Genomic DNA, 17,928 nt, shown 5'->3' on the forward strand with positions numbered 1-17,928 from the left:
ATAGATCATACTAAAACATTACGGTTCTACGACAACTCGTTTAACTTTAAAAATTCGACAAAGTTTGCAAAAATTAGTATTGTTTTTTTACATTTTCCAAAATTAGACATTTCGTCAAAGTTTGCTCAAAAACGCCTGAACCGATTTCAGAAATTCAAAAGCCATTTGATGTATCTCGATGAGGATTATCGTTTCTCAGCGACGATCGGCCGAGCTGTTTTTTTGTGATTTGGAAAAAAGTGTTAAACCTTTTGTTCACATTTAAACTCATACTACCAAATCGATTTTCAAAAATCAAAAACTGTTCAAAAGATATTAATTGGAATAGAATGATACTGATTAGTTTTAGGTGAAAATCTACCGAGCCGTTTTCTTGTAATTAACTGTTGAAAAAAAATTTTAAATCGATTTTTATGGATCTTTTTTTGGCGATATATATCATGGTTTTATAGAACTTACTGAAATATAACGGGCTTCGACAAATAGTTTAATTTTAAAAATTCATCAAAGTTTGAGAAAATAAGTAAATTTTTGACGTTTGTTAAAATTAAAATTAGACGATTCACTTAGCATAACTGAGTACTTGGTCTTAATGAACATACTAAACCATTAAAGTCAATTAAAATCAAAGTAATTATGGAAACTGGTTCAATTATAAAAATTATTTATTTTTGAAAATTTGCTTTCAGAAAATACTCCGAGTTAACGTGTTTGTTCGTTTTCAACTATGTGCAATAAATCCACTCATAATACTTTTAATCACTCATAAATGAATTTATTTTTTATTGATTAAGTCGATTATTTACACATATGGGTAAGTTCATGTAACTGGTCTCAAGGCAAAAAATCAATACCAACTAGTTATTTCATAATTTCTGCTGTTTACTATGTAGACACTTTTGTCATCAAAATTATTTTCATTAATTGCCTCGTGCAACGTCATATGATAAGCAGTTTATTAGCCAATTTTGAAAATGATTGAATAATTTGCTAGAACTCTAGCATAAATATTTATCAAGCACTACATGCCATTGATTAAATATAATGTCAAATATTCAAAATCTCCTAACTTAGGAGTCCTAAGTATATAACAATTAAAATCGAGTCTTTTTTATTACAATTATAGCCAGCTACGCACGTGGTTGCTAGAATTTAAATCTCAATAAAACTTATTCCGGCTCACATGGCTAAAGAATATACTATAAAAGATAAATTAAGTATATTTAATACAACATATGTTTTGTTTTACAATGATTAATAAGCTACTAATAATATAATAATTTATTATTATTAAAAACACTCTATATATAATATACACTTATCAATAATATATTTCTGAATATACATTAAATTACTATCGTTCCACAGAAGGATAAATATTTTATGTAAAATAGTATTATAATTAAAGGATAATTTTTGATTTATATACTTACGTGCCTATACTATTTGTAAAAAAAATATTAAGATCCTAATATTGATATATCAAAATACATATCGCAGTGATTCCATTTATATATAAGATAAAATAATTTAACACATATTATACATAAATTATCAAGAAATATTTTAAATTCTATTAGTGAATGAACGTAGTTGAAGTAAACGTGCTTGCTTAGATAATAACTTTAATGTGACTTATAAACTATACAATCAACCAAGTGATAATATTTAATTTACGAGTCAAACATATCACGGACGAAAGGGAAATTAAATCCTAATATATATTAACAATATAAAACTAATAAATACGTAAAATATTCGGGACTTAATAAAAATACTTTTATAAAACATACAAATAAATCACAATACGCTTTGCTATAAAAGCTCACAATTGCTTTTATCTTCAAATTGTCCGATTTCGGAAAACGCATATTTTAGTAGTCAATTAATATACTTTACCTTAAGATCTTTTGCTGATCTTGATTTATCGATTTCACTAGTTGACTATAAACCTCTAAATAAAGTATTTAGATATTTGGAGCTTGATTAAATTCTAAAGTCCTTCTTGCGCTTGGATGGATTTGGGGACGTTACATTCTACTAACGACTAATTAGGATTTTTCTTCCTGTATAAACATTTTTTGACAATTTTACTAGACCCCTTCTTTTCTTTATCGGCTCCTTCTGTTGCTGGACTCGCATCAGAATTTGACTTGATTGACATCATTTGCATTTTTCTCAGCATACCAGTTGCTTTTTCCGACCCATTTGTTAATGCCTTGTAATGACTGGAGCATTGAGAATCAGCCACACTTCTACCGTCACCTTCATCCCTTTTCAAAAATTCATTAAATTCGCCATCAAATTTGTCATTTTCATTTTTTAAATCGTTGGTCAAAAGCAAAGTTGATAAAGGAGGAGCTAGACCTAATCCTATGTTGCGCTCGTGGTAAACTTCTGATATCGCAGGAGTTAAAGCATGACTCGGATGTCGTATTAGTGATGAAGTGTTCGAATTTGATAATTCTTTAGGTGATTCTTTTTCTTTGCTGTTATAAGGCTCGCCATCTTTATCTAAACAAAAAAAATGTTTTTATAGATCTCGAGCATGTATAAACATACTTGTTTGTTATCCATATAGACACTATATAAAATTTATTGTAAAATGTCTATTGCTAGACGAAATCGAATGTCCAGTTTTAGAAAAACATAAAAAAATAAAAATAAAAAACGAGATTATCATCAATTATTAGTAAACGGTAAATGATTTGTACAATGATTTTTTTGTTATATTCACCGATAAAGTAACTACCTTAATCCAAAAATAGTTTCACTTCAAAAACCTTATTACTAGAAAACACAGGAATAGAAATTTTGGTAAATAACAAATATTAAATCCGATATTACATGATCAAAATTTAACATATAAGTATGTGAGTAATTTGGGCCAAAAAACTGAAAGTTTATTAATATTTGTATCAAATTAGTTTTCATAATGAGAATATTCGACTAATTGCATGCACGGACTGTTAGTATATTATTTTCAAAATATAAATCATATTACCGATGGTCAAGTTATTTGCTATTTCAAGCAATTTATGACGCTGCATCATTTTTCCAGAGTCGTTAATCGAAGTACTTGTACGTACACTTAATCGGTCATTAATTTGCATATCAGACTTATTACTGGATCTCATATTAAAATCAGCATCAGCATTTGAAGGTTCAAAATTCAAACCACTTAATGGCAAATTGTTGTAAACTGACAGCGAAAGCATGCTATTTTCTGGCAAAAACTTAGAATTTTCTTTTAGAGCACCTTGCCGTTTAACTAATGTTTTAACTTGGCAGATTGAATCGTTAGATGAAAAACTATCATCTTTTTCTGATTGTTCTGATAAAGGATTAGAAGCATGTTGAGCTATATGCATATTGCACTTGGCTGCACTTTCTTTCTCAAATTTGATATTAAATGTGTTGTCAAACTCTTGTTTTTTGATTACAGAATCATTTTCTTTGGTTAATTTTTTATTTTTTATAAAATCTGTATATGAATTGACGTGTCTTGGTGGCGGCAGTGGTGGCAAAACATCTAATAAATAGAAAATTTAAATTAGTACAACAAATTAAAATAGAAGATTGAATGAGTAAACTTGTTAAAAATAAAAATAAATCAGGATTAGTTATTTTATTAATATTCATTTATACTAATTGAAAACGTGCTTTCAAGTTATTTTGGTGAGAAGTTGTTAAATTATTGTCCTTCGAGGTCGGAAACAATTTATAGGTATATATATAATTTACTTCAAATAAATATACCTTCTCGGTGCAAGTTATATAAAGATCGAATGCGTGTTTGGTGTTCAAGAGCTATTTGAACATCATTTGTTAAGATATTTTCAGAAGTCATGGCGTTGTCAACACTATTAGTGATAGTACTATGCGGATTTTGAAAGAAAACAGGTGGGCTAGGTGTAAACGCTGCATCACTCTCACTTCCTCCACCTGGTCTGCATACCTAAAGGCAAATTTTAAATTATGGTGTAATGTTGCTGCATATAAATTAAAAATAACATTAATAAAAAAATTATTAATATATTCGAAAAAATATGCAAAATAATTTAAATACGCGGAAGGTATACGAAAAATGGCTATGCTCAAAAATCATTCAACTATATACTATGTAACCCATAAATTACTCACTTTTACTGCAGTTCTGCTCAGGCCCATATAATGATTCCTAGCATTCCATAAGCCTTTAGATTCAACGCTTTTTATATTTGCAGTTGCAATTCTTGAGTTCGTGTGCAAATTATTGTCTGAATTTATAAGTAGATTTATATGAGAATTACTATTTAGCGGATGAATGTGCACATTGGAGTTGAGCTGACTTTGTGTATAAGTGGTCGAAGGGGCATGACTGTTGATGGTGCTCCCACCATCCGGTTCGCCTCTACCACGGACGTAAGATATAAATGCGCCTCTTCCAGAACTTAACTTGCTTATTGACTTATCTAATTGCTGATGCACATCTAAAGATTTAAGAAATAAATAATTTGATAAAAAATAATTCATTTATAGCCTTCGTTGTAAAAATTATAAATGAAGACATGATCAATCCATTAAATGATGATCTAGTAAATTTTGTAATAAATATTTATGTTAATTTACCATTCAGAGTTTGCGGGTTAACATTTCTTTGATTTGATATATATGGACAAATGCTGTTATCACTATTCAGACTTTCCATTGAACTGCTTTTACTGCTACTCAAACTTTTTGGTTCATCTGCAATTGCTAAAATAATAAAAAAAATAGTTAAAAAATCGTTAATAAATATTCCTATAATTAAAATACATTATCATATTATATACAACAAAATATTAATTAAGGAATGGGACCAAACTTTTCAAAAATGTCTAATTTAATTTAATATCAAATTAATATGATTATTTTCAAATTTACCTATTAATGCTGTAAGTGCTTCTAATGCAAACTGTGTCTGCCTCGTATTGGCTTTTTTGCCTGCTCTTAATTTGATACGATCACTGCCGACGGACACTAAATCAAATCCTAACGAAGCAAATAATTCATGACAGCCAGTAATCCTCCAAGATCTGAAGAAGAAACAATTACAATTATAATTTCAATAAAATTGTAGCGACAAAGTGGTTATGAAAATTGCAAATCTAACCTGACACTCAAAGAAATTTCGATTCCATCGCCTGGTTGCTTCTCTACTAATTGTTCGGAACATTTTTTTACAGCTGAAATTATTTCTTGTGAAATTTCTTCTTGTTGCGTGTTATTGTAATTAAGCTTGGCTGATTTTTTCGATCTCGTTTCATCATTTATTAATGACTGCGAAAAATCAAATTTGATGAGTGGAAAAATAATCATATATTTTTTTGGATTTTAATCGAAAACAATACGTCAAAAATAGTATATAGAGAAAACTAATCTGTACTATTATTATACAATATTTACTATCACTTTCTGTACTACAGTAGATATAACCTGAGCTGCATATAATAAATAAGATATAATTTCATACGCATATTTAGTAAGAAAAATAAATAACTAGTGGTGCATGGCATCGTGCCTTAAGGCAAATTGCTGGAATATGCTGAAGGATGATAACAAAATGATAAAGGAATATTAAATTTTCAAATAGATTATTTTGAAATCGGCTGAAATTTTTGAATTTTTGAAATCGGTTTATCCATACGCCCGAAATCGTCGACAAAAAATTGTCTCCACACATACACACACATCCATTTTCTGAATTATGCCAAAATGTTCAGAAACCTCTGAAACGTGAAGATATGCAAAAATTTTCATTTTCGATTTTTGGCCCATTTTGGCCTACAAGAAGTTAATAAAATTATTCAATAAAAAAGGTAACATTAAAAACTTTTAGATGTAATGCAATAAAAAATCATTTACAATACCTGGACTGCTTGCAGTGAAGCATGTGATAAACCAAGTAGAGCCTGTAAAATTCCAGAACACTTTGCGAGTCGTGCACACGGATCACTTTGTGGGAAAAATACAGACGAAGGAACACCATTGGCAGCCGGTTCAAATCTTTAAAATCAATTCATAGGCAATCAATCATAAGTCGAGCAAAAAATGATTATCATTCTTGCTATATATTTTGAATTAGTCACTCCATAGTTTATTTGGCGCATATTATTTAATGGCCAAGTGTATAAACTAGGCATGAGCACGAAAATAACAGTGCTCGGCACAAGTTAATGGTTACATGAATTTAATGAAACACAAAAGTATAACAAAATAAATTGAATAACAATTTTATCTGTAATATAAATATACATAAAGACGAAAATCATTAGATTATCCTGGATGATGTAACCCATCCTTATATAATTGTAAGATATCCATATATTATTAAGATATTTAGACATAAGCTTCTTGAGATAGTAAAGATTCCTCAAATCAACCATATGCATAAAAAATAGAACTTCATCAGACGTACATTAAACCAATTTAAAATAGTACCTGAATCCAACAGAAATCAATAAGTTTTTCCATCCAGCATTATTATACTTCGTTAAATCTTCTGTTTCTTCCTTGTCACCATTTTTAGATCCACTGCTCGTCGTTTTGTTCTCGATTGACCTTAAAGTGGTATACATTGCGTTTCTTCGACCTTCGTGAATTCGCTGAAGTGATTTTTCGACCAGATGTAAACACACTCGCAAACATTGCCTTCTTGAATGTTCCGGGTTATGATGTAATAAAATATCTTGTAAAGATTCATTCATTTGTGCAGCCTGTAAAGCATTTAATATATTTTGATGTAAGTCTTTGGTAAAAGTGCTAATATTTGCGCTGAAATGTCTAATTGCAAGAATTTACCTTTGTGCAGAGACGGATGTTAGATCCCATTAATGTGAAACCAGCCCAATTTGCCGGATGCGAAAATTGCTTTGTATACTGAACCGTTTGCATGGCTTCTGATAAAGCTCTGAATAAAATACATTTTACAAATAATTTACATAAGTAATTATACATCTTATATGTAAAATAATAAAAGTGTGCTTACCTAGCAACTCTCGATCCTTGCATTAGCGAAGAATAAAAAGTTTTCAAAAGTATTTTTACTGCACCAACATCACTAGCTGGCCATAAAGAGACCAAAACGCAATGAACACCAGAGTTTAAAAAAGCACTTGATAATTCATATAAAGCATTTGTATTAGTTTTCATAACAATATCATAATTCGCATCAGTCTCATCAAATATCGTGGCATTAATTACAACCTACAAAAATATTAATAAATTAAATTATCAACCTATTTAATTTACAATTACGATAGTACAAAATTCAAATTCTTTGAACATTTTTAATATCAAAATTTATATTTGTAGTACCTACCTTTAGTAGAGTACTAGTAAATAATGTTTTGCAAATTATTATTATATTTAATTACTTACAAGTTTTGTATTGAGTTGTAACTGTGAAATATCTTTAGTGTTTAATAGACCATCATTTAAACCGCCCAATGATATATTCGGATTCATTTCTACCTCATGTATCTCTAAACTTCCATCGCCACTAAATGTTCGACGACTTGAGCTCTGTAATGTAACAACGAATATTTTTATATTTTTTACAATTATGAAAATATATTTGTATATCTTAGTCTTAGAAAATAACAGCAAAACAAAACTCTCGCTATAAACTATTTTTGAAAAAATACACATTTGACTATTAGATTTAGCATTTTTAATATATTGTACATAAAATAGAAGATTATTTTAGAAGTTTTTATTGGTAATAAAATTTATAATGCATAGGTAAAGCGAGAGATTAAAAATAAATTGATTATCTGTTTTTGGTAAAAAAAAAGTTAATCCGAACAATATAACACAATTTGGTGAATAGTTATATAAGAACTAAAAAAATAAAATAAATTCACTACATATAAAGAAATTGATTGATCAACTAAATATTACCTGAACCTGATTTTCTATTGGCTCGCCCGTGCTCAGGACAATTGATTTTAAAGACCAACATATTTGAGCTGAGAAATGAACGCAATCTGCGTTGTACATTTCTTCTGTTACAGTTTCTTTGGTAGCCTGAAAATACGAGTTTATTTTATAACGTTTCTACTAGTTTTTGTTATACATATTTCATAAGCATAAATTCACCACATACCTGAGTATCTGTAAGTGTTTTACAATGTAACAACTCAGCAATCATTGAAGCATCCTGGCTTGAACTTACATTTATATTTTGCGAACCAGCATGATTCGATCCTCCATATAATGGACTTGTAATAACGAGCGCGTTCATAGACTCTAAAATAACGATCATAATTCAAATTAAAAATACTTTTAAATACATATAATAATTATAAAGTAATTATTCTTATCATATCTGCAGCTTAAAAAATTACTACGTTAATTAAGCAAAAATACATACCATTTCCCAGTTGTTTTCTTGAATTTTTATGCCCAGTTGGTTTCAAGACTTTCAAATACGGGACGACCATCAAATCAATACGATCACCCAAATACTGATGTTGCTTTTCATTTACTTGGGCCAGAGTGCTACAATTTTTATTTCGCAGTATTGAGAACGGTACGGCAAACAGATCATTTTCAATGACCAGTATCAATTTCTCTCGGACATTATTTTCTTTTGTGCCTATTTTGAATATATTTTTCTTTTAATAATTTTTGAAAAACATTCAAAGCTAGTTTGAATAAATATAATAATACGATTTATTTTTAATCAATCAAATTAAAAATCAATCAAAGATTTATTAGGTACTGGTACTGCAACCCTTAAATACTTCAATTTTATGACAAAAATAGTATCTAATAATTCTAAACTTAAAGAGGGATTACCGCATGCATTTTATATTTGGTAAAATTTGACTTTCTGTTAAATATAATTAAATAAATAATAAAAATATTTTAAATAATAATTATTAACAAATTATTTTGCGTATTTTTAAACAAAATCGTCAAACTGAAATCGATAAATTTTAATTTTATTTTTAGTCGACTATGTATTTTGACACCTAAAAAATCAATCTACCTATTATAGAAACAATAAAAGTAAGTAGCATAAATATAGAGTTAAAATAAAATAAAAATATTTTCCTAGATGTGAGCCTGCTAAAATGAATGGAAGCAAAGTTGTAATTTAAACACAAAAAATCATTCGAAGCTGAGCAACTGGTCATGTAAACTTTTGCTTTTAAACCACCAAATAATTATGTATTTAATAAAATAAGCTACTTAATACCTGTTTCTTGTAGTATATCATCAAATGGCGCTATAAGTAGATCATACAGCGCCGATAGAGTATCATTGAGAGACTTTGTATGTTGATTCCTATTTTCTGAACTAAGATTATTTTCAGAAAAGTTATCTTCAAGCAGGGACTGCGCACTTGAATGTGTAGTAGAACTATTTTGTAACTTTTTATCAAATCGAGTATTTGGAGTATCAAAATGAAGTGATCCTCTAGATCGTGTTGATCCTCTAAGACTAGTTACTGAACCAACGCTGAATAATGAACTGAGGGAATAATTGCTCGAATTCAGCAAATTATGCCTATTTACCTATAAATATATTTAACATTAATATTGTAAATCATAAACATGCATTTGTATTTTCAAAAATTATTTCTAATTAAACGATATAATTTTGATTTTAACTCACCATTCGCAAGAAACCAGATTTTTCTTCGGGCTGATTTGATATATCCTCTATATTATTTTGGTTATTAGCATTTTTAGTCATTAAATGTTCTCGTAGAAATTTTATTTTTGCGGTTAATTGCGAACCTAAAATCAATAAATTTAATATAATAATGCGATTCAAATGAAATTGAATTTTATATGGTACAATTGGTACTTCGATTATCATATTATTTATAGATGATGATGTAGAACCGCTTAATAATTTTGTTCAAGTAAATCCAGAATCTATCAAAATAATAATTTTGAGCATTCAAATCGATATTAAATAATTTTAACATTATTATTTAAAAATAATCAAATAAATCAACAAAAAATTAAGATTTAGCATCAATTAAAATTGTGACAATATAATCTTGAAATTTTGACACGACCCATTAACAAACTAATCAATTTTTATAATTAAATCAATTTTGTAGGCCTATAATATTTTAAGATACTCGTTAAGACCATAAACTCTATCATCATAAAAGTTTCATCAAAATTGTCAAAAGAAATTTAACTCGACCAAATTTCTAATGAGGACGATTACCAACTGATATTTTTCAAACGGTTTTTAGACTTTTAAAAACGGTTAAGCGGCAACTTCGACAAGAAAACATGAAATTAGCAAATCGGATTTTCTTACCAAAACATAAACTTCTCCTTCGGAAAGTTGAACATATGCATTCATTACATAATAAAATCGATGTATTATATAAAATGAGTATTTAGAGACATATGAAGTATTTTATTACCTTCATCACTTTCTTCTGATAATAATGGAGTATCATGAAACTTCATAACACCTTTGAAAGGAACGATGCACCAAGCATAAAGATGATTCTCTAAAAGACTATAGTAAAGTACGCAGGCTTTTTGTCGATTAACTATTTCTATAAGTGTGCCTAAAAATGATATATTTCAAAACAATTAATTAGAAATGTATTTTTAAAAATAAATAACAAACATTCAGCCATGTAGTGAGAACTTACTTAAAGTAATATCACAGCTATCGTTTAATTTAGTTTCTTCGTTTGCTTTATTTTGTTTTTCTATTATTAAATCCGCATATAATCTTGTTCGACATTTTTCTGCTATCACAAGAGCATCTTCATATTTTGATAATGCTGAAATTATTTGAGACACATACATTAGCAAATTATTTTTCATAAAAAATAGTGTAAATAAAGAAAATCAAAAATATGAAACATGATGATGTACTAAATGTACTCTAAATGTACTGACCTACTAAAGTTTTTTGCAATGCGTAATAACAATCTGTTTGCACGTCATAATATGATTGTTTTAATTTATCATGAGTGCGTTGTGCTTTCCTTAACGTTTCCAATAATTCGATGGACTTTTTGAAGTTTTCTAAAGCATTTACATAATCTTCGTCCTGGTGCAAAGCTAATCCTAGTCTATAACGCATCCTTGCCTGAGAGAAATAAATTGATTATTGCAAATTTTTACACAATAAAAATTATTTTTTGTAGATACTAGTGAGCAAACTCAGTGTTTAAAATAAAAAATGATTCTTAAATAAATTAAATAGTTTAAATGCGGATTTATATCACACAGCTATACTGATGTAACTACAAATCTCTTATGAAAATCAAATTGCTAATAGATCATCATTTATCTTTGAAAACAAATTTGTCGCGAAACAAACGCAATATTGTATAACAATAATTTCTGATAAAATAATGTGAAATATAATTAATACAAATAATATTAAATTTTCTTAAATAATATATTTAAGAAAATTTTCAGTAAATTTAATAAAATTGCAATTAGACCTTTTCTTCTTTGTCGCCCAATGATTCAGCTATTTCCAATCCTTGCGTTAAATATCTGAAATAAATATATCATGATTATTTTACTAATGTTAATATTTTTTCATTTAAAGCAATTAACTAAATAGTTAATAAATGCTATCTACTAAGATTCTTGATGAATATAAAAAATTATAAACAGTATTTGAAACTAGAATTCATAAATTTGTACAATAGACAGTTATACAATTGTAGAAGTAATTGCTGTAAAGATAAAATTTAAATACAGAATTGTGAATTAATTATTATTACCTAATAGCGTATTTAATGTCTCCCTTGTATAACATTACTCTGCCAACTGTTCTCAGAGTCTCGCAGAGGTCTTTGTTAATATTTTTTCGGTTGCCTCTCAAATTTGTTTGAAAACTGATATCATTGTTTTCTTTCTCCTCTTGGCAAATTGAATTAGTAAGCGTGAGGGCACGCTGAAGACACATTAAGGACATTGTGATGTCTTGGCGAGATTCGTAGGCGCGACCCATACGACCCAAAGCACGCATCTGAAACAAAAATTCATTTTAGTCGAAATAAAAATAATTAATTTATTTTGACAATAATGTTCCATAATTACCATAATAAATTTTAAATAACTATCTTTTTAGTATCGTTAAACGAGGATTTGATGAAAGGTCCGTAACGCGTTCAAATAAAGTAAATTGAAGTGAACTAAATCTCATGCGAGAAATTATATAGAGCATATTTTAAGAAAAATTAGACCTGATTAGTAAGGAACAAACACAGTTTTGAACTCTTGAGTTAAAAGTAAAAAAACAATATAAAAAATAATGATAGAAACCGTGATGTTGTCAAAATTAACTATTATTAAATTTATACGTAATTAGTTACTCTATTTTTTTTTTCTTTAAATAAAACAATAACTAACATTAACAAAGATTATTTTCATGTAAATTACCTGTAAATCTATTAGTTGCAAATCTGTACAATGTTTTAAATCTTCCTGGTGAAACTTCAATGCCGCTTCATGATCTCCTAATTTTTCATACATGAGACCCAATCCCGATAATGAATTGGAAATCATGGTGTTGTCGTTCAGTTCTCTATAAAAATAATCAATAATATACAGTTTAAGAAAAAATAAGACAAATTATACTATAGAGGATTTTTTGGATAACGTATTGAAAAACATTGTAATAAAATATTTCACCTGGCAATATCTCTTTGATGCTCCAAGCACGAAATAGCTTGTTCCGAATGTCCCAAAGAGTTGTGGATAAAACTCAAATCGGCGTAAGTTAGGCATTTTTCTTGTAAATTTCCTAATTGATCTGAAACCACTAGCCGTTTCTCCAGACAAACCAGCGCTTGTTGTAAATTACCAAGCGACCTTAATAAAAACAAAAGCAATTGTAAAAATGATATTAATTACAGTCTTCTTATAGCAATAATAATAATTTGAAATAATTAAGTATTACAGAAAAAAGTAATATTTTAATATAGAATAGACATCCAATTTTTGGAATATATCGGTGATTATAATATTATATTATATGTAATTTTGAGTACACTCATTGTTAAAAAAAATCTTGTTTGTTCTTACTTATGTGAATGTGCAAGTCCTTTGTATGCCCGTTCTTGATCTTTCGCACATTTCAAATTCTCCAAAGCTAATTTTAAATAAATTTCATGACACTTTAAAGATTCCTCATAGTCGCCCAAGCATGAATAACAATCACCAAGTGATCCGTGAGCCCGCGCTTTTTGTTCAACAATGGCTTGTGAAGATATGTTAGCTGTTGAACAGTGAGAAGGTATTTGCTCAAGTAGTGCTAGTTGCTGCAAGAAAGTGTCCCAGTTTATAATTTTAACAATAATAATTAATTTTTCATTATTTATTTATGCTATGTAGTAATTTTTAATCAAAGTAGATGAATTTACCATACTAATGAATAAATGTGAATAGATAAAATAAATAATAAAAATTATATGTAAATACATATCTAATTTACTAATTTAATGCTTACATGTTCTAAAAATCCTATGGCTTCCTCGTAGTATCCCATATTAAATTTAGCAATACCGAGATTTCCGTAAGCTTGAGCTTCTTCGATACAGTCCTTCAATTCTCGCGCTTTGTCTAATTGTTCCTGTATTAAAAAAGTGAGGTTTGAAAATTAATTTTTTAAACATATGAATAAAAATAATATATTACTATTCAATAATTTCATGATTTTAGACTTACCTGATAACATCTCAACGCATGTGTATAATGACCTAAAGCAATATGTATAGCACCAAGTGCAGATTGTGCTCTACACTCGCCCCGAGCATCTCCCAATTCTTGTAACAAGGATAATTCTTGAGTATGGTGTGCTAAAGAAAAATCGTATCTCTCTTGAAGCCGGTATACACGACCAAGAGAAGAGCAGGCCTGTGCTTCTAAATGCCGATCTTGAGTCTAATTGATAAAAACCAATAAAATATATCTATTTATAAATTTATCTTAAATTACTTCTCATTACCTGTCTTGCAAATTCTAATTGTCTTTGGTACATTTTTAACGCCTCTTCTTCATTTTGCATTTTTACTAGCACGTCACCGACATTTCCCAGCGCTCTAAATTTTCCTTGTTGATGTTGTGTCATATGAGCTATGGCTAAAAAATATTTTTGGCATTCCAGCGCTGTTTCTAAATGACCTAAAGCCAGATGTGCTAAGCCTAAATTACAATATGCGTGAGCCATAACGGCATGATCTTGCAGATCTTTCGCTAAGGTCAAATCTTGATTATAATATCTATAAGTAAAATTAATAAATGATATTAAAATTAAATACCACAAGCGATATTATAAAATAAATTATAGTATTTAAATTAAGTTTTAGATCAAAATATAAGTTAGACACTAAATTAAATAACTCACCTAACTGCTTCTCTATAGTTGCCTAAGCAATAATGAGCATATCCCAAGAAATGGCATGCTTTACCTTCTGCGGCTACATCGCCCATTTCTTGAGATAATGCTAAATTTTGTTCATAATATGGTACGGCCTGTGCAAAATCACCACGACATGACAAACAGTTTGCTAAATTCAGCAAAGCACAAGTTTCTCCAGAAGTATCTTTCATTTCGCGCGCAATACCTGAAAATAAAATATATTAAACAATTAAATTTAATGTAATAAACAACTAATACCATCGGAAAAAATATAATTTATGGTTTCTTTACCTAGATGAGCTCGGTAGTGCAGCAAGGCCATATCGTGTTCTCCTAAAGCTTGATATGCCACTGCAAGGTTTCCATGTGTTGATGCTTCTGAATATCTATCACCTACTTCTTGGCTTATAGCAAGTTCCTGCTTGTGATGTCTTATGGCAGGTTCGTAAAGACCAGCAGAAGAATAAGCATTCCCTATATTACCATACGCTCTTCCCATACCTGCTTTATCCTAAGAAAAAATATTATATATTAAAATTTATTCTGCTCATATAAATAATAATAGCATTTTATCCGTTCTTTAAAACTTGAAAAAAAATAGATTTTTGAGAATTTTGAACTTTTTTGAAACATTTAACCTTTTCCACTCGCTAATTCCGAGATTAATGTGAATTTTGCCGCCGGAGCGGCGACATTCGAGTGGAAAGGGTTAATAGTTTGATTTTTTTTTGAAAATTTGGATTTTTTCTAACTTCTCGTAGTGTAAGTTATAGTAATAGCAAAAAAAATCGAAAATGTAAATTATTGCATATCTTTAGGTTTGAAAGCTTTCTGAACATTTTGGCATACCTTATAAAAAAAAAAATGGATGCATGTATAAGTGTGTGTTTTGTGTAGATACAATTTTCGTTCACAATTTCGGGCGCACGGATCAACCGATTTAACTGTTTATCATGTTATTTCAATAGATTAATTAAACATATTATTCAATTCAAAACCTATATATGTATTTCGTAATGTATTACTATTACAGTAAGCAATGAAGTTATTGCTATTTTATTGTGGCAAAAATATATTGAATCAATATTTTATATTAAAAAGTACGCCAGAAGAACATAATCAGCAGTTATATAAATTTTGTTTATAATATGTATAAATAGTCGAACCTGTAACTGGCGAGCAATGTTTAAATGCGCTTGGTGAAGTTTCAATGCAGCATCATATTCTCCCATCAATTGATATACTATTCCGAGATTACTACAGGCTCTTCCTTCTCCCACCTGTTAACACAAATGTTTATTATAGTATAACGTCGAGTTATTTTGTTTACTTAACTATTTTATATTATACTATAAATAAAGATATATTATATTTATTATTTGAGCAATAGTTTTACTATACTATATTATAAATAGTTAATATCGCTGAGAATATTCTCTTCTCTCATATACTATTTTTATGTATTATATTATATTACTATTAATTATAATTTTAATTTTTTTTGCTTCATTATCATGGTTACATCAAATATTAACATAAATATATAATATTTACTATAATTTTTAAAATATGTTATTGTATTAGGTCAAAAAGCGATGGTAGATCAGTGGAACACCAGTGACTTTGTTAGATATTGATAATAAATTTGATTGATTGATCTCTATTATTAGTAAAATTGATTTTTCCTATTTGTTATAAAATTATAATATCAATATATGTGTGTATATATTGTGACAATAATCAATATTATCGTGTTATTGATAATTATTGTCGCCTGATGGTCGTCCACCCCAAAGTACACCATCCCTACCCTTAACCATTTATTGGTTCTTGGGGTCCATCAGTGAGTTGCTCTGAGGGCCTGTGCAATTAAGAAGTTACAGCCATCTAAGACGTATCTCATAGGCGAACGCCTTGGGATACGTTAGTGTTAGTTGTGTGTGTTGTGCCACAAGACAGGTCCAGCTTAAGGTCAGATCATGTAAATTATAAGCTGTAGCTATTCTCCCCCATGCATTTATATAAGCAGATATAAGAATAAAAGGTATTAGTTAGGAAACATTGACTGTATGCAAGTACAGTCAAGTTCCACAAATACATACGAGATGTATTATTAATTATTTAAATAGATTTAGTTATAAAAGTAATCTTGGTTTCATTCGCATAGTAGCTACTAACTCCTACAGGTAATTACAGGTACTCTAACGGGCGACTGAAGTGTCGAAGTAACCCTTTCGTAATGGGATGCAATGCTAAAATATAGTATTAGGCAGCCATTACAATCCCCAAGAAGGGGGCTTCAACCCCCACTTGTCACAATATGTATATAATAATTACCTTATCTTTGGCTCCCAAAGCGGCGTCCAACTGCCGTTCATGCCATCGTTTTGCCCTGTCCAGTTGTCCAGCGCACCTGGATGCATGCCCTAGTCCAGCACAAGCTCTAGCTTCCAAAGATCGATCCCGAAGAGATCTAGATAAATGTAAAACCCTGTCATGGCACAACGTTGCCTGAGCAAAGTCCCGTCTGTGATGATGACAAGAGCCCAGATTCGAATAAGCACGAGCTTCTTCGGTCTAAAAGAAAACGTGCTAGTTTAACTGACAATGGGTACAAATATTAGTCCTGTTGTCTAAATATTTTATAACATTTATTAACCTTTAACGCGCATTGCTTATAACTACTGGGCATAGTTTTCGACGGATTTTTAAAAAATTAAGTGCTCCTTTTCCAAAGATAGAGAAAAAGCATAATTAATATTACATTATTGGATTTGTTTAGTTTGTCTAATATTGCTTGTTGACCATTCAAATTTATTTTCTAACTGCATCGTGCCTATATTGAAATTACAGAAAGAGAAACCCAAAAATCTTCTTGGTATGTCATGCCACGTGTATGGCGGCATTAAATTATTTTAGAATATTTACAATGTCGCGAGTATGGCGGCACTCGTTCGTTAGGGGTTAAATATTGTTCAATCTGTCTACATATAATAGACTAGAGATATACTAATAAGTTCGATGATTGCATAAATGATAATAGTTCGATATCTTAGTTTATTGCAAGATGAATTGTATAGATGTATGTGATGTATTTACATACCACGTTTCCTAATCGTTTAGCTAGCCTCAAATGTTGCGTATGACAATCTACAGCCGAATCGAATTCTCCATTGCTAAATAAACTGCACCCACATTACCAATCTCTCGCGCTTCCTGAAGTCGATCTCCTAAAATTTTACCAAAAAGTAGTATTTTAATATGAGATATCCATAATTCATGAAATAATATGTTCTCTAAACTTACCTAATTGTTTTACTAACTGTACGCATTGCTTGTGGGTGGCGAGAGCATTCTGATAGTCGCACAATAGCTGTGTACACATGACCCAAAGATGTTAGTGCCATAGCTGCCCTTGCATATCCTAAAATAAATATTATACCAATAATTGGTATTTGCTTTAAATTGAAGTAACACATATATAACATAATCAAAGCAAAATTTTACTTATCCTCTAGCGCAAGAATAGTAAAA

The 17,928-nt window shown here is 29.4% G+C and overlaps 1 protein-coding gene across 1 annotated transcript in view; it reads right to left on the reverse strand.

Annotated features, from left to right (window-relative positions):
- Nucleotides 1-2,012: 2,012 nt before the first annotated feature.
- The window catches only part of LOC113363074 (tetratricopeptide repeat protein 28-like), a 28,108-nt gene continuing 12,192 nt past the window's right edge, over nucleotides 2,013-17,928 (reverse strand). The window contains exons 20-52 of the mRNA XM_026605564.1: nucleotides 17,718-17,818; nucleotides 16,732-16,971; nucleotides 15,561-15,674; nucleotides 14,686-14,905; nucleotides 14,380-14,599; nucleotides 13,981-14,254; nucleotides 13,701-13,916; nucleotides 13,483-13,605; nucleotides 13,059-13,294; nucleotides 12,666-12,845; nucleotides 12,414-12,558; nucleotides 11,753-12,000; nucleotides 11,465-11,519; nucleotides 10,911-11,103; nucleotides 10,673-10,792; nucleotides 10,421-10,570; nucleotides 9,646-9,770; nucleotides 9,227-9,545; nucleotides 8,396-8,620; nucleotides 8,129-8,271; nucleotides 7,924-8,049; nucleotides 7,402-7,545; nucleotides 7,010-7,227; nucleotides 6,823-6,931; nucleotides 6,463-6,737; nucleotides 5,892-6,027; nucleotides 5,135-5,301; nucleotides 4,906-5,057; nucleotides 4,612-4,737; nucleotides 4,144-4,472; nucleotides 3,760-3,958; nucleotides 3,005-3,532; nucleotides 2,013-2,514 (exon numbers count right to left, since the gene is read on the reverse strand). Of these exons, the coding sequence (XP_026461349.1) occupies nucleotides 2,048-2,514; nucleotides 3,005-3,532; nucleotides 3,760-3,958; nucleotides 4,144-4,472; nucleotides 4,612-4,737; nucleotides 4,906-5,057; nucleotides 5,135-5,301; nucleotides 5,892-6,027; nucleotides 6,463-6,737; nucleotides 6,823-6,931; nucleotides 7,010-7,227; nucleotides 7,402-7,545; nucleotides 7,924-8,049; nucleotides 8,129-8,271; nucleotides 8,396-8,620; nucleotides 9,227-9,545; nucleotides 9,646-9,770; nucleotides 10,421-10,570; nucleotides 10,673-10,792; nucleotides 10,911-11,103; nucleotides 11,465-11,519; nucleotides 11,753-12,000; nucleotides 12,414-12,558; nucleotides 12,666-12,845; nucleotides 13,059-13,294; nucleotides 13,483-13,605; nucleotides 13,701-13,916; nucleotides 13,981-14,254; nucleotides 14,380-14,599; nucleotides 14,686-14,905; nucleotides 15,561-15,674; nucleotides 16,732-16,971; nucleotides 17,718-17,818 (6,623 nt within the window). The 3' untranslated portion in view covers nucleotides 2,013-2,047. The remainder of the gene's footprint in view (nucleotides 2,515-3,004; nucleotides 3,533-3,759; nucleotides 3,959-4,143; nucleotides 4,473-4,611; nucleotides 4,738-4,905; nucleotides 5,058-5,134; nucleotides 5,302-5,891; nucleotides 6,028-6,462; nucleotides 6,738-6,822; nucleotides 6,932-7,009; nucleotides 7,228-7,401; nucleotides 7,546-7,923; nucleotides 8,050-8,128; nucleotides 8,272-8,395; nucleotides 8,621-9,226; nucleotides 9,546-9,645; nucleotides 9,771-10,420; nucleotides 10,571-10,672; nucleotides 10,793-10,910; nucleotides 11,104-11,464; nucleotides 11,520-11,752; nucleotides 12,001-12,413; nucleotides 12,559-12,665; nucleotides 12,846-13,058; nucleotides 13,295-13,482; nucleotides 13,606-13,700; nucleotides 13,917-13,980; nucleotides 14,255-14,379; nucleotides 14,600-14,685; nucleotides 14,906-15,560; nucleotides 15,675-16,731; nucleotides 16,972-17,717; nucleotides 17,819-17,928) is intronic.

This window comes from Ctenocephalides felis, unplaced genomic scaffold (assembly GCF_003426905.1).
Source record: "Ctenocephalides felis isolate EL2017-DRISC unplaced genomic scaffold, ASM342690v1 CF-g0.4_SCAFFOLD_00260, whole genome shotgun sequence".
Taxonomy (NCBI): domain Eukaryota; kingdom Metazoa; phylum Arthropoda; class Insecta; order Siphonaptera; family Pulicidae; genus Ctenocephalides; species Ctenocephalides felis.